At 44.6% G+C, this 14,187-nt stretch overlaps 1 protein-coding gene across 4 annotated transcripts in view; it reads right to left on the bottom strand.

The window, feature by feature from the left end:
• taok3 (TAO kinase 3) overlaps positions 1-14,187 on the bottom strand; it is a 70,854-nt gene that overhangs the window by 11,413 nt on the left and 45,254 nt on the right. For all 4 annotated transcript variants that reach the window (XM_062958605.1, XM_062958609.1, XM_062958606.1 and 1 more), the window contains 2 exons: positions 1,952-2,188; positions 1,490-1,618 (listed from right to left, as the gene is read on the bottom strand). In XM_062958605.1, the coding sequence (XP_062814675.1) occupies positions 1,490-1,618; positions 1,952-2,188 (366 nt within the window). The remainder of the gene's footprint in view (positions 1-1,489; positions 1,619-1,951; positions 2,189-14,187) is intronic.

Below are 14,187 nucleotides of genomic sequence, written 5' to 3'. Positions count from 1 at the left end.
ATGCAATTATCCCAAAGCTCTTGAGCTGTAGGTATTTAGTGAAATACCCTTATTTTTTTAAAGTAATTTTGAAAATATATTTGTACCCAATTTGTAACACAGTGTTCTGATTTGGAAAGATTATAAACACTGGAAGGAGCGTGGCATTTGCAGTGGTTCCAAATGTTTCTAGGGGCCGAGGGAAAGAAAAGTCTTTGTGGGCAATCCAAAGGAATGGTGACCCAAGGACAGAGAAACTTGCTTCGAATTATGACCTTGGAAGGATGAGTGAATTCTTGAATGACAGTTTTTTAAAAAGTTATTTTTTTCAAGCTCTGGTTCAATTGGTTACCCATACGGCCATGATGACTGTTTGGTACTGATGGCTCCATCCTCCAATAATGTGACTGGTTCCCATTTAAAGCTACTGACATTGGCAGTCCGCATCACTCCAACTTGAGGTAGGAAACACCACCCTTTTAACATCGCCATACTTTTTTTTTGTCTGTCACAAATCTACTATTCAACTTTTCTGGATGTATATTTATACATACATACATACATACATATGGTCAAACATAATGGAGGAGGTTTAGAAGAGATGCTTGGTAGGTGACATTTAAATCAGGAAATCATTTACATCACGGATGGTGTACAGTAAATGTATGGGAGCTCCTTCTACCAATGTAAAGGACAACCCAAAGGTCATTCAAAGGGTAGCGTTGCATAGTCTCTGCTTTCACTAGGGACCAGAGTCAGACTGAATTACATCCAGTGCTGCCTCAAGGAGATGGGAGAATTAAAACACCAGAGAAGCGTCCCGATGCCCATCAAGCCAAGCCTACCATAAGAGTATTCCAGAGAGAAGGAATGTGAGGGCCTTACGCAAACCCTTGTGAAAGGTTGCCCTTCTGGATGGCAAAAATTAAGAGACATTCTGCACATTTGGTTGAATTTGAGACACCTTGATACAGGATGTTTGGATCCATAACTCAAAGCACGGGGCCTGTAAATCTTGCCATTGAGTCATCACTCATGCATGAAGGTAGACAAAGCTACTGTGTATTTTTGGAACCCACTTTCCTTAGCATATTTATATTTCAGAAATAAAAGAACCCTTTCCTCTATGAGAGTGGGTTTTCAATCGTTGGCCTTCCAAATGTTTTGGATGTCACCGTCTGTCAGAATTGTCCAAAACGTCTGACATGCTAAGGGGCGGGTGTCATGACCAAACGTTGGTGCCTAGGCTTAAGGAGAATGGGTTAATTAAAACTGAATGCATTTCATGCTTATTTACTATTTAATTTAATATAGTGCCCACTCAAAACTTTTCAGAGGATGTCAGTTTATAAGCTCAAGCAGGTTTTAAGGCAGAGTTCACAGAGGATACCCTGCATTGTGATATCATAAGCAACATTACTGAATGGGCCTCATATTCATTCAGAGCCTTACTATCAATGATATGGTTTGGGCGTCCCCCAGAAAAAAAACCAGGAACAGCTTTACTTGCCTCTTTAATCTTTTCCTTGCAAATCTTGTATTGCTTCTTCTGACTTTCTAAGAAATTGGTCAGATCCCTCTTCTGCTGAGCCAAAATCTGCTGCTGGAATTTCTTCTCATCTGCTGCCGCTGACTTTGCCTGTAAAGGGAAAGGAGACAAGCAAGTGGATTTTGAGTCCCCTCGGGGAGATAGGGTGGGCAACAAATACAATTATTATTATTATTATTATTATTATTATTATTATTATTATTATTATTTTGGTCAAGAGTTTCAACCGTCCCCTTTGCTACTTTCATATATGCTGCTGTTTTAAGTGGAATTTCCAAGGACGGCCCTTTGGCTATCCTGTGGGCAAAGCCTGACCTGACAACGGGACATGGTTTTTCTCCACTAGCTGGAAGAGGAAGGAAGGAAACTTACGTTCTACTCCTCTCTGGGCCCCAAATGAGAGCGTCTCCTATCCCGACTCACCTCCTTTTCTATGACGGCCACTTGCTTCTTGGCCAGCTTCTCCAGCTCAATGGACGAGTTGTTGGCATGAGTCTCCACCTCTTTCTGCAGCTTGAGGCGGTGCTCATCCATTTCAGCCTTCAGCTTGTTCTCCAGGGCGATCAGCTGCTTCTGGTGCTGGCGCCGCATCCGCTTATATCCTGACATCTGTTCCCGCAACTCGTTCTCCTGCTCATGCTCATGGATCTGCCTTGTAACCTAGGGCCATCAAAAGGGAGAGAGGGTTCACCTTCTGCTTCAGAGACAAACCACAACATACAATTCAAACCCAATGGCAGAGTGGATGAGAATGCGCGGGAGTGGCTGCTAACAGGAAGGCCTCTTAGAAGGCTGCAGAGGCCCAAGTAGCTTGGTTAGAGAGACAACTGAGCAAGGGAATGGGTTGAGGCTCTCCTTGTTGACAAATGACATTGCCTCTCATCATTTGTATCTAGATTTTTGTGACTGGGGAGACAGGTAGAACCAAAGGTCAATTCCTATCGGGAGTCAGACCCATGGGCTTCTTGGTTTCGTCACACCCAGCTTGGTCAGAGGACATGCTATGGTGCCCAGGCTTGGTTAGTGCCTCACGTTGCTTCCACCCCGCTGTTCTTCCCGATGCCCTGCCAAGGCCAATCCTTGGCTTTCATGTTGCTAAGAACTTAGTTACCCAATCAAATATATAGAAAATAAATAACAGCACAGGCTTGAAATTGTGTCTCACTGTGTTCAGCAGAGCAACAGAAATGTCCAGATGAATCCAGCCTTAGAGTTGCTAACCCAGATTAAAATGTTTCTCTTAAACGTTAGGCAATGTCAGCTTTAACATAACATTTAGGTCCCACCCCTTTGCACTGGTGTCTAAGAACTTCTCAGCAATGGGACTCACTTACATTTGGAAAGCAATTCCCCATCCTTGGACAAATACCCAGCAAAACATGAGGAGGGGCACAAAAGATCAAGAGGGCTAGGATGGTTGGCAAGCATTATCTATTACCAGACAGACTCAGGAGAGAAGATAAAGCTTGCCACATAAAGTTCCTGGTTAAAAATCACTCATTAGTGCACCATAGTCCATTCTGGGCAACAGCCCAGTCCTCCCAATACAATGATTCTCCATTAATACTGTGGAACTCTAGAACATGCCAAAGAGAGTCTTGAGGGCCATCTGCCTGAAAAACTTGTACAGATCCTGCTACAGTGAATGGGCAGTCCACAAGGCAAGCCCACTTTAGTACAGTATAGCTATATATCAGCCTCAGAGCAAAATATACAACTTCTGGCAACCTGTGCACCTCCTTTGCTGATGTCCTCAATGGCAGAGGAACCCATGGTGCCAGTAGAGGTGATGTCAGGCTCAAACACCATAAGAACCCTAGAGTTCAAACCAACCCCAGCAGCTCCTGAGCTTAGCTCCAGCACCGAAACAGCAGGCATTCCTTACAACAGCTCTTGGAGAGAAAGCAGAGCGCAAAGCTTCAGGCCATAGGCGCATCCCTTGCAAACGTCCCACTTTGCGGGAAAGGATGGAACCTTGGTCATCCAAGATGAATCAAAGTTCCAGACCTGGCTTGGCAAAGTGTGCTTCAGAGCTCACCAACTGTCTTGCATCTCACAACGTGGTCGAAAACAGTCTTTTAAGAGTTTGATATGCTGTAACTTAGCCAGCCATTAAAACGTCCATCGCTCATAGCCATATCACAGCATTATACTGATGGCTCACACTTAATAAACTTTTCAAAAGTTGGTCACTGTTATGTTAACCAATTTCATTTAAGTCAATATGTAGTTTATAGCTCCCTTTCTGGAGCAAAGGATGTCTAAGATAAATTGCAGTATTTTATCAAAAGTTTTTGCCCTTGTTTAAAAAACAGGAAAGACTACCCTTTCCCCTTATTTATTTATTATTTTTGTATTAAAAAAATAAAAAGAAAATGCTATCTTTGTGTTTTCCCCCTTTCAACTTTCACTTCTCCTTTCCTACTAGAGAATCAGACAGCCTAAAACAGGGCACCCTCAATGTGCAGCACCCCCAATCTGAATTTGCTCTCACTGATCGAAATTTTATTGAGTGTCTGAATGCGATTTTCCTGCTTCTTGGCAGGGGTTGGACTGGATGGCCCATCAGGTCTCTTCCAACTCTAGGATATATGATTCTATGAGTAAACAACTGATTAAAGCACACAGCAGTACTCTGAATGTACAAAGGAGTTCATGATGTTTGCTGTATGTGGCTACTTCCACAGAAACCAATCACATTCCTATTTTGTCACTGGGAAACTGAGGCTGAGAGATAGTGATACGATGTAAACAACTCTAATGGACACATACACACATAAGTGGATTGCAAAACCTGGTCCAAGTTATAAAAGATATATTAACACACACCTAAATGGACCACTAACTAACAAATGAAACATACCTTTCATTTAGGTCACATAAAGGGATCTTTTGGTCATATATCTTAATTCCCTACCTCAGTGCAAAATATCAAACACATAAAATCTCCCCAGGAGATACCTTTTTACACTGTCTTTGAACTTCCCATCCACAATGGGAATCTCTCGTTTTTGCACATTCACAACCTCCTAACAGAAGCTAAACTACTCCGTCTGGGAGGCTGTTTTTCCTCTATTTTAATCTACGGAAGTCGAGTCCAGAAAAGAGACACGGTATTAAGACGGTCCTAGGGAAGGAGTATAAACGCTTGCTTAGCAAACACAGTCGCTTCAAGCGCTAGGTCTGCTCTTGCGGCGACCAGTTGCTCACTCCGGTTTAATGCAAACATCCCTCTTGTTTAACCTCAGCAGAGAAGCACTTGTCACCCCCTGCTTTTAACATCAGATTTCAAAAAAGCATCCTAACACCAGAAGCAGGACAAACAGAATCTAACACAGCCGGCTGCCCTCAGGAAAGATCCTGCCGATAGCAACTCAATGCAACGGTGCAAACATCACTTTTTGACCAGAGAAAGGAGGCACAAGGACAGGCAAAGGGACCTCTGTGCTTTTACAGTAACTATACCAATATCTCACCCACCCCAAAAGGCTGGATTAGTTTGTGAAAAGAATGCTTAGATTTTTATATGAAATTACTTATAAGCATTACTCTACTACTGAGACTAAATTCCTGGGCTGAGCATGCATGCAGAGACACCTGTTCCTCAATTTTTAGCACACATCCCTCTATCTGCCTGAACCACAATATACTCCTGGTTTCACGGACCAGAGAACAGGATTCTAGGTTTAAAACAAATAGAGCCCACCAATCTGAAGTTAAAGGGATAAGGCTTGACTTTCAGCACCCCGGAGAGCTCCACAAAAGCAAGGTCCGGAATTCAACTTCTACTAAGGGCAGACTCCAACATTTCACCCATTTCCTAGAGAGCCTAAAAGTTATCCAGTTTGGAGCCTAACATTTCATCCCCTTTCAAACAGCTCCTCTCTTGCTTTAATCCATCTGATGGACTTTCTGCCGGGCTCAAACCCTTGGCACCTCTTCAAAGGCTTTGAAAAACTATACTTTAAACACACAGCAAGAATTTAAACCGAATCCCCCAAACTAGACAACCTGTAACCAGCACTTTGTATTTACTTACTTCTTGCCTTTCCACACAAGAAGGGTGTTCGGGCGCTTCTGCCATCTTCCGCTTTCCTCTCCCTGTCTCCTTTCTACCTGTGTACCTTCCTTGCTCCGGAGCAGGTCTCAATTGTGCTGAATAAGGCGTTGTGACTACTTTTGCTGAAATTCCCCCATTAATATAATCTCAGCCAGCATTAGCCTTCCGAGCGCCCTGCATTACAGCAGTAATGCATATTCAAGTGTGTGTTTTTTCGAAGCCACAAGAACCCTAAAGTCCTTCTCAGGCCTACTGTTGTCTAGACAACTATCCCACACTCGGCAGAGGGATGGGGTGGACGGGCAACTCCGCAAGTCAAGAGGATCAATATTGACACCCCCTGCCCGCCCCCCACCCCGAGGTCTGCCATGGCAACCTCTCGGCAAAATCTTTGCGGAAAGTGGCTGAAAGCACGAGCCTGGCTTTAACCCCCCGCTCCGTGCCCAGTAAAAAGGTGCCCTTCGGATGAAACAAGGCCTGGCAATTACTAGAGATAATCATTCTAAAAGCTTGTCATTGTTTGGAGTGTCTCCCTATTTTATTTTCCCTTTGGCAGCAGCAGCAACCAGGGATGGGCGGGGGGCCCTTGCTATAGAAAACAGGCAGGGGGGGGGTGTGCCATGTGTCTTAACTGGCAGTCCTGTGCCTAAAGGCAGACTGGTGAGGTTGGGGTGACTGCCAAGCTGTACTGAAGCCAGGCTCATGCAGGAAACATCATGGCAACGGTAATATTCATTTTGTGTTTGTTCACTTTGGATTTGTACTCAGCCAATGCTCTTTCACTATCTTCAGGTTCAATTTGTCTCATGATTGTTGGCCAATTAATATTTGGGAAGATGCTCGCCTCATCTGCTTCTATTGCAATGGGAGCGGCTTTGGGCACAGCCCACTTGTGGAAAGGTGGCACACACATTCATGAAAGTCCTCTGAACACGGTGCCTATGAAACACATAGGGCACCTTTTCCACCTTTGCCTTGTCCTCCTTTCTGAAGGGACAAGGACCGACAGTGAGAGTTCTAGGTGCCCTACGAGAGGAACAGAAAATGTGCTCAGATGCTCCCTCAAACCCATGCCCCATTCCTGTGTTTTATGGAATATTCTATTATGGCATACAGCACCCCAACCTTGAGAGAAATGCAGGGCACAAGAAACATTTAAAAGGTAGTTAAATATAAAAATGCACAACTACTTATCACACACAAAAAATATGTCCAGAGTTTTGGTACAAACTGGGACATTCCAGGGGGAGGGTTAATGGGGAGAGTAGGTTTGGTTTATGGAGGAATCTGAAAGTGCCATTGCGACTATCCCTTCCTCCTGTAAGCAACACACCACTGACATTGGGCAAAGCCAACCGAATCGTCTTGGAAGCACTTCCAAATGCATTTTACCTCCCAGGTTACTTTATGTGCACAGCAAAATAATTGGGCATGCAATGGGGGCCTCATCCAACTTCAATAAGTCCAGGACAAAAAAAATGGATCAATTTTGGAGGCCCTTTTAATTAATCCAGCCTTTTTAGAATGGCGTATGGGCCCATCATCAATTTCAGTTCAGAGTTCAACAGGTGCCAGAACTGTGGTTACACAGCAGTCATCGGGAAAGTCACTGGATTTTGAGAAAAGCTGAGCAGGGAGTGCCCTTCCCCAACATCTCCTTATTTCTCTGGTGCCTTGGTTCGCCAAAAAAGAAAAAAAAGAAAAAGTTTCTCTCTGTCATGGCTGTCTGTGCCTTTCTAGAAAACAATGGGGAACAGGAATCCCTTTGGGAAGCTGAGAGGCATATGAAAATAGGGAGAGATGAACATCTGGACTCACAGCCCCCAACGCCCCCCCCCCCCCAACCCCTCTGCCCTGCTAAAATCTTGCTGTGCCTTCTGCAAGAGAGAGCTCCATTCAAGCCCCCTGAACCATGGCTGCCCCATTGCCATCTCCTTTGGACCCCTTTGTGAGCTTCTCGATCTACCTGGAGAAGGGGTGTTCCTCTACATCTGAATGGCCAGAGCCTTCAAAGAAGCAGAGACCAGAGCAGCTCGTGTCTGTGCCCGAGAGCCTTCCGTTGCTCTCTTTCGCAGCCCCAAGTGGGCGTGGGCGCGCGTTCGCTGCTAGCAGCCTCTTGACATATACACAGCAAGGGATGTCAACCAAGCATCAGGAAACCCAACTGCGGCCTTCCCACAGAGATGCTGCACAAGAGCTCCTGTCCCCCCACCCCAAAGATTTTAATGATCCAAACTAATGGAGTATTGGGGTGCCTTTATGGAGGAATCATGCGGTCTTCTCAACAAGGCTCCTAGGCAGAATTGCCAATGTAACATACAAGGCGAGGTTCCGGTTCTGGGGCCAGCTAAGAATCCAGGAGGCATTCCTAATAAAATAGTCCATAATGTATGTATGCACATAGATTTGGCGATGAATCAGGATCTTTCTATGTTTCCCTGCCAGAACTCATAAATTTGGTTGCGGGAGGGCAGAGGTGGGAAGCAGAACACGTTCAGAAAGGAGGCTGCATCGGAGAGCATTCCTTGCCTTCTTGAGGGGATAGAAACTCCCCAAAGCATGTCTGGGTCTTCAACAACAACCCTCCTAATCTGCCTGGAGTTACTCAAGATCACTGGCCTGTGGTTCAAGGGTCTTAAAAACAGTGCCACTATCTTCTACTGTCTCAGAACAGAGCTACCTGTAGAGTGCATTTTCATAGAAGCTAAATACTGAAGTATTTGAAGCAAAGTGCAACTACTGGGAGGGAGGTTGCTCAGGCTTTCTCCACATCTGCCTCATTATGCCCAATGGCACAGTTAGCACTGAGCATCTTGAGATGGAGGTGTAACATAGTGGCTAAGGAAAGGAAAAAGTCTGGAAGCCCTTGGTTCAGAACTCACCTCTGCAGTGAATTCACCAGTTGAGGCTTCCTTCCTCAGTTTTCCATTTACCAATGGGCATAAAAAATTCCAACCTACATTACAGAGCTTTGAATACTCTAAAGCAATGGTGTCCAACTTTGGAACTTCAGCTCCCAGAATTCCTGAACATTGGACAAGCTGGCCAGGGCTTCTGGGAGTTGAAGTCCAAGCACCTGGAGGACCAAAAGTTGGACACTACTGCTTTTAAGAATGGTTGGGAAACCTGTTGCTTCAGATAGAGATTATAGCCTTTGTTCTAATTTGCTGGCTCCACCTAGCTGCGTCATAGGACCTCCTGAGAAGCCAGCTTCAACATGCTTTACCTATCTTCAATGTTGATTCAGCAGCCACACCATCAGGCCAACAGACCTTCTAAAGAACTTCAGCCTGAATGTATTTGTCTCACTTCCCCACCCCCTTCCCAATCCTCTTTTCTTTTTCTGTCACATTTTTTCAGGGTGTAGAACAGTCTTGGCCATCCAGCTACTAGGTGGGATTTGTCACCATGATGCGCACTCAAGTTGACTCTGATTTATGGAGACCCCCTTTCTTGATGTTTTCTAGCTATGCTTTATGCATTGCCCTCCTCTGAGGCTGAGAGAGTGGGATTTGCCCAAGGTCACCCAGTGGGTTGCCATGATTCAACCCTGGTCTCCCAGCATCCAAAACACAAAACCAGTACATCACCATGGTTCTCATATTACAGGCAGACAAATGTGACGGGGCATTCGGTTCCATTTCAAAAGCCCTCTGCAAACATTCCATTCAGACTTCTAGCAAGAGCAAACTGTTCTTCTTTTTATCATTATATCCAACTTTCCCCCAATATTGTGACTCAAGGTGGCTTACTGAATAGTAAAACCAGAGAAAACTAAAAGCATACAAAATTGCCAGTAGTATATAATGTATTACTTTAAAAAAATCTATAGATTTGAAATTTTGAAATTCATTAAAAGATGGGATATTAAAAAAACACACACACAACACATCATGAAAGCCAGTGAGAATAGGGCAAGTTTCTATTGTAGGAGGAGAGCAAGGAGGGAGCCATGCTGATCTCTCTAGGGAGGGAGTTCCATAGTCTGCAAGTAACCACTGAAAGGGTCCTCTCCTTTGGTCCCACCAAAAGTGGGTTAGAAGCAGAGAGAAGGCCTCATTACTCCTTTGCGTTACCAAAGAAACTGTTGACCTTTTGGAAGCCCTCTAAGTAAGGAGGAAGAGGTGAGACTACACAAGGGATGGCAGAAGGACGAATGCAAACATGGCTTTGGTCTTCTCTGTTGCTCAACAATGGCTTGAGCCCTGGAAGCAACCCTTGGAAGATAGGTCCCAAAGGAACCTGGTCTCTCAACAGAACCCCTTCTCCCTGCTCTACATTAACTCCTGTCCTCATCATCCCCACAGTAACAATACTACTAATTGGACACAAACCCCATCCCCCCTCTTTTTCTGAATCATGTCGCTTACAGAATTTGCCATCGGAGAGGGTGAGTTCAGATGAGAAGCTCTCTCCTTTGGTGACCTCTTTTGTGAGGACATACACAAATACCTCATTTAACTTGACTACAATGCGGCGATCACCATTGAAGTCCCTAAGGGAACAGCGGGAATGGATTTTAAAACCTGATATGGAAAGGAGAAAAAGCGTGATTCATGGAGAGAGAAGATGAACGGCTGGACTGGCTTCAAGAGAACACAGGGGTTTTGAAGTTAAGTGATACAAGGAACTCCCCTTTTATCGTGTCAGGCCTAGCGGTGCATCTTGCTCAGAGGAGTCCACCCTTTTTCTGGGTCCCAGATGGAGAGCGTCTTTCAGCCCAGTTAACAGGCAATCCCTTTGCTGCAGGTACTGGGAAATGAACCTCAGACCAGGGATGGGCAATATTTCACATTTGTAAGTTAACTGACCAGTGGTGGGGTGGTAAACTCTTAAATGTGCTCCTGTGATATGAGCCCCCATAGCCATGGTTTCATGGAAAGTTACGAAACACGGATCAGTTGTTGATCAGTTCTGACAGTTTCCATCTGAACTGGGAACAAACCTTTTGTAAAGCAAGTGGCCTCTAACTGCCCATGTGAGTCCATACTTGGCACTGCAACTCACAGCAACATGCTGTTGTTGGGAAAATCCATGTTTTCTCCAGCTACTGTGAGGATTTTGGCTACACTCGGAAGAAAACAAGAGCTTGAGTGGGCTGGCGGATGAAATCACCATCCTTGCTATCCAAAAGTCCCAGTGTTTTGAGCATGTGAGTCCTGCCTCCATTACATCACTGGAACCAACCTCACGTTTGACTTTCCAGACTATTGTGTGGTTCAGAACCAAGCTATCCCTTGGATTACCAATGTCTCTGATTTTCCAGATACAGTCTTTGGCTCAAAAATGTGCATGTAAAGGAAGGTTTGATTCAAAAATAGATGCAAATTTCTGCACAGGTCTGGGTGGAGTCAAGCGAGGGAGTCGCCTCTGATTTTCATATATTTTATATAGGTAAGGTGTATGCTCCTGTTTACTTGGGGGACATTTAAGGTTTATGAAAAATATTTGAATGTGGAGGGTTGCGGGCTGTTAGCAGGACGAAAAAAAAAACCCCACAAAAAGAGGAGGCAAGCCTTATGGAATAGTTTGAGGCTTACAGAGGGTGGGATTTGGAAGAAGGTAAAGGACATTTCGAAAAGGAAATACCTTTCTTTGGAAAGCTTCTCCTTTCAAGGAAGCATGGGGCTACCAAGCTTGCAGGAAAGAACCTGTAAGGTTTGACACAAAAACGTGGCAGAGCATTTCTAGTCCTTACAAGACACACCTCTCTTTCAGGTCTACAGAAAGAAGGCAGCTTCAGGGTGAGGAACTGAATCAACTTGAGAAAACCTGCGCTAGCATTTCACATGAAGCTAAAGGACTAAGGCTGAGGATGAGTGGATTGCCACAACTATGAAAAAAATATTGCTGGGATGGTTTCTAAAAATGAGGAAAAGAATAGGGGTTGCACCGGAACCCCTATTCTCATCTAGTGTTGGGGGGAATAATTTTTAACTTGGCGCCACATGTCCCCTTAGCTTTTAAGAGTTCAGCCACACCCCCAGTCTCCCCAGATTTCCTTCCTTACCTGGCATCCTTAAAAGGTTAGAATAAATGTACAGGTGAATAAACAACACAGACAACTATGCTCATCCGCTTTCATTGGTTCTGGAAGCCACTGAGCATGGTTCCCATACTGAGGTTTTTTTTAAAAAAAAGCTATAGCTATTCATACCCTCAAAGTGTCCCAATTTGGCAGAGCTCTTCCCAGTTAATCATCTCTCATCCCACTTTCTCAACTGCTTTCAAAGGGTCCCAGTTGCAGGCTCTTCTCACTACAAAAGCAAGCAGCTCCCAACTATTCTTCCTTTGGGCATCTTGACCACACTCCAATGTTGTTCTGCAACATGTGCCCCAGTTTTTAATCTGTGAAATGTTGGAAGGCGTGTCTATGTGTGCGTACAAATAAGTATAGTTCTGTGCTCATAGTGGGTTGGCTAACTATAATGAAAAGCCTCCTTTTCATGCAGTCTTATTATCCTTACCGAATAATGGCGGTGGGACTACCCGCATTTGGTATTAGGGGGAGTCATCATCAGGGTGACAAGGAGTGGCTGCCTCTCAAACATCTCCCCAGCTGAGAGAAAGAAATCCAAAAGCAAAAATGGACTTGATCTGGGCAATGGCAAAGTCAAGATATTCCTGACAGGACTGTTATCTCCTGACTATACAAGTTTGCCATGCCACCTCTTTGACATATGTCAAGAAAAATGGGAAGGAAACCAGTACAAACCGCAGAAGTGGAAATGTGTCACCGAAGGAAAGATTGGGCTCCAAATATGAGACCAAATACGCGCAATAAAGGAATCCTGGGGGACTGGCACTTTCAAAAGTAGAACATAAGCATCCATGGACCAGAGGCCACTTCATAAGATGCATCAGACACCATCTCAAGTTGAGGCAGTCGTTATGTACATAAATCTAGGGAGCAGAGAGAGATTCGCTGCAAGATCAGAAAACAAAATGCAAGAAATGCCAACATTGGAAGTTGTATGACAGCTCCCTTGTCAAATAATTACAATAATCATTTACCAGGTAGTGATGAATGATTAACATCCTGGCACTGGTCAGCTAGACTTTGGTGAGGCTGGACACCCCAAATTGGCCTCCTCAACACACCTTCCAAAGAGCACCCATGCCACCATAGCATTCATGTATTTATGCGAACTCCTCCAACATTTTAGCCATTCTCCCAAGACACTCGCTCTGACTTAGAACACAGAATCAAATTCTAGTTAGAGAGGTGCATATCCTGGCCAATTTAGCATCCAGCAAGAGGAGGTCTTTGGTCCTCCAGATGTTTTGGCCTACAGCTTCTACCAGCCTGGCCGATGGAAGGGGGTGGGGACTTATAGTCCAAAACATCTGAGTTTCAGTCAATAAATGTAGTAGATCAAAAAATCAGAGCTGACCAGGGCAGCTTAGATCACCTGAAAGTTGAGAGTACCTCCAGTGAGCATGAGTACTCTTCCACTAGTTTGGAGATGGGAGGAACCTTTCTCCACTCCAAGCAGTTCACTTAAGGTGAGGAGACAATTAAGGAAGAAAGAAAAAAAGAAGGAAAGAAAGGACTAACATAATAATTAAAAAACAATGGTTGGGTGTCCTCCCCCAAATGTGAGATTTTTCTTGAAAACCTGGGAGAAGACATGTTCTGATGCCACTGTCAGTGAAGTCTAGCTAGTTTAGACTTTTGGACGCTTGGGTTGAAGATGGGCAGATGTGTAGACCTTCATTTGAGGATCAAAAAGGGACAGAACAGAGGAGGCTGAACTGAAGGCCTATGGGACATACTACTTTCTCCCTGCCCCCTGCTTTCAAGAGGACAAGTTCAATACACTTCCTAGTACTTCGAAATGGGCAGCTACTCATGTGGTATACACTGGGGCTCTTACCTTCCAATGGAAAATGCCTCTCTGACAATCTTCCATTTCTTAGCAAAGAGGGGAAGAAGCCATTAGCAGGCTCTTCAGCTTGAGAGTGCTTACAAGTGGTGTGGAGGGGGAAGGCAGGCTTCACCAAGCCAAGCTGCCCTGGTAAAGATGTCTGCATCATAGCCAGGTACTCAGCCCCTACGTGGTTAGACTGGATAGACTCCACACCACTCTAGAAGATGGACATTGGTTCTGTGTTGTCGCTTGTCAATCTTGGATCCCTGAATTGTTTTTTTGGTCCAAGGACAGGAAGCAAGTGTCAAGATGTTCAGGTGCCAAAAATCTTTTTCTCACCTGTTTGGAGTGCCTTTGTGAAGACCTAGAAACCTTTATTTCTCTTCAAAACTGGGGATTTAAAAATATCTATTACACTATCTCCATGTTTGAAAAAAAATGTTAAGAACAGAACACTAACAAGGGACTGTGAAAGGCAACAGTAGGCAGGGCAAGAAAAGGGTGGCCTAAGCCAAGAGAAAGAGATGTTATCCCGAGTCTTGAGGTTACAGAAATTAGCATGGAGGAGGATAAGTAGGAATGAAGGGTCAACCTGGTTGATGGACAAGTTACTTCACTGAAGATGAGTAGAAAGGTGTAGACTAGTGGCATCAAACTTGTAGCCCTCCATGTGTTTTGGACTTCAGCTCCCAGAATTCCTGGACATTGGACAATCTGGCTAGGGCTTC

This window comes from Anolis carolinensis, chromosome X, assembly GCF_035594765.1.
Source record: "Anolis carolinensis isolate JA03-04 chromosome X, rAnoCar3.1.pri, whole genome shotgun sequence".
NCBI lineage: Eukaryota > Metazoa > Chordata > Lepidosauria > Squamata > Dactyloidae > Anolis > Anolis carolinensis.
Note: the sequence above shows the minus strand (reverse complement) of the source record. Positions and strands in the feature narration are given on the sequence as shown.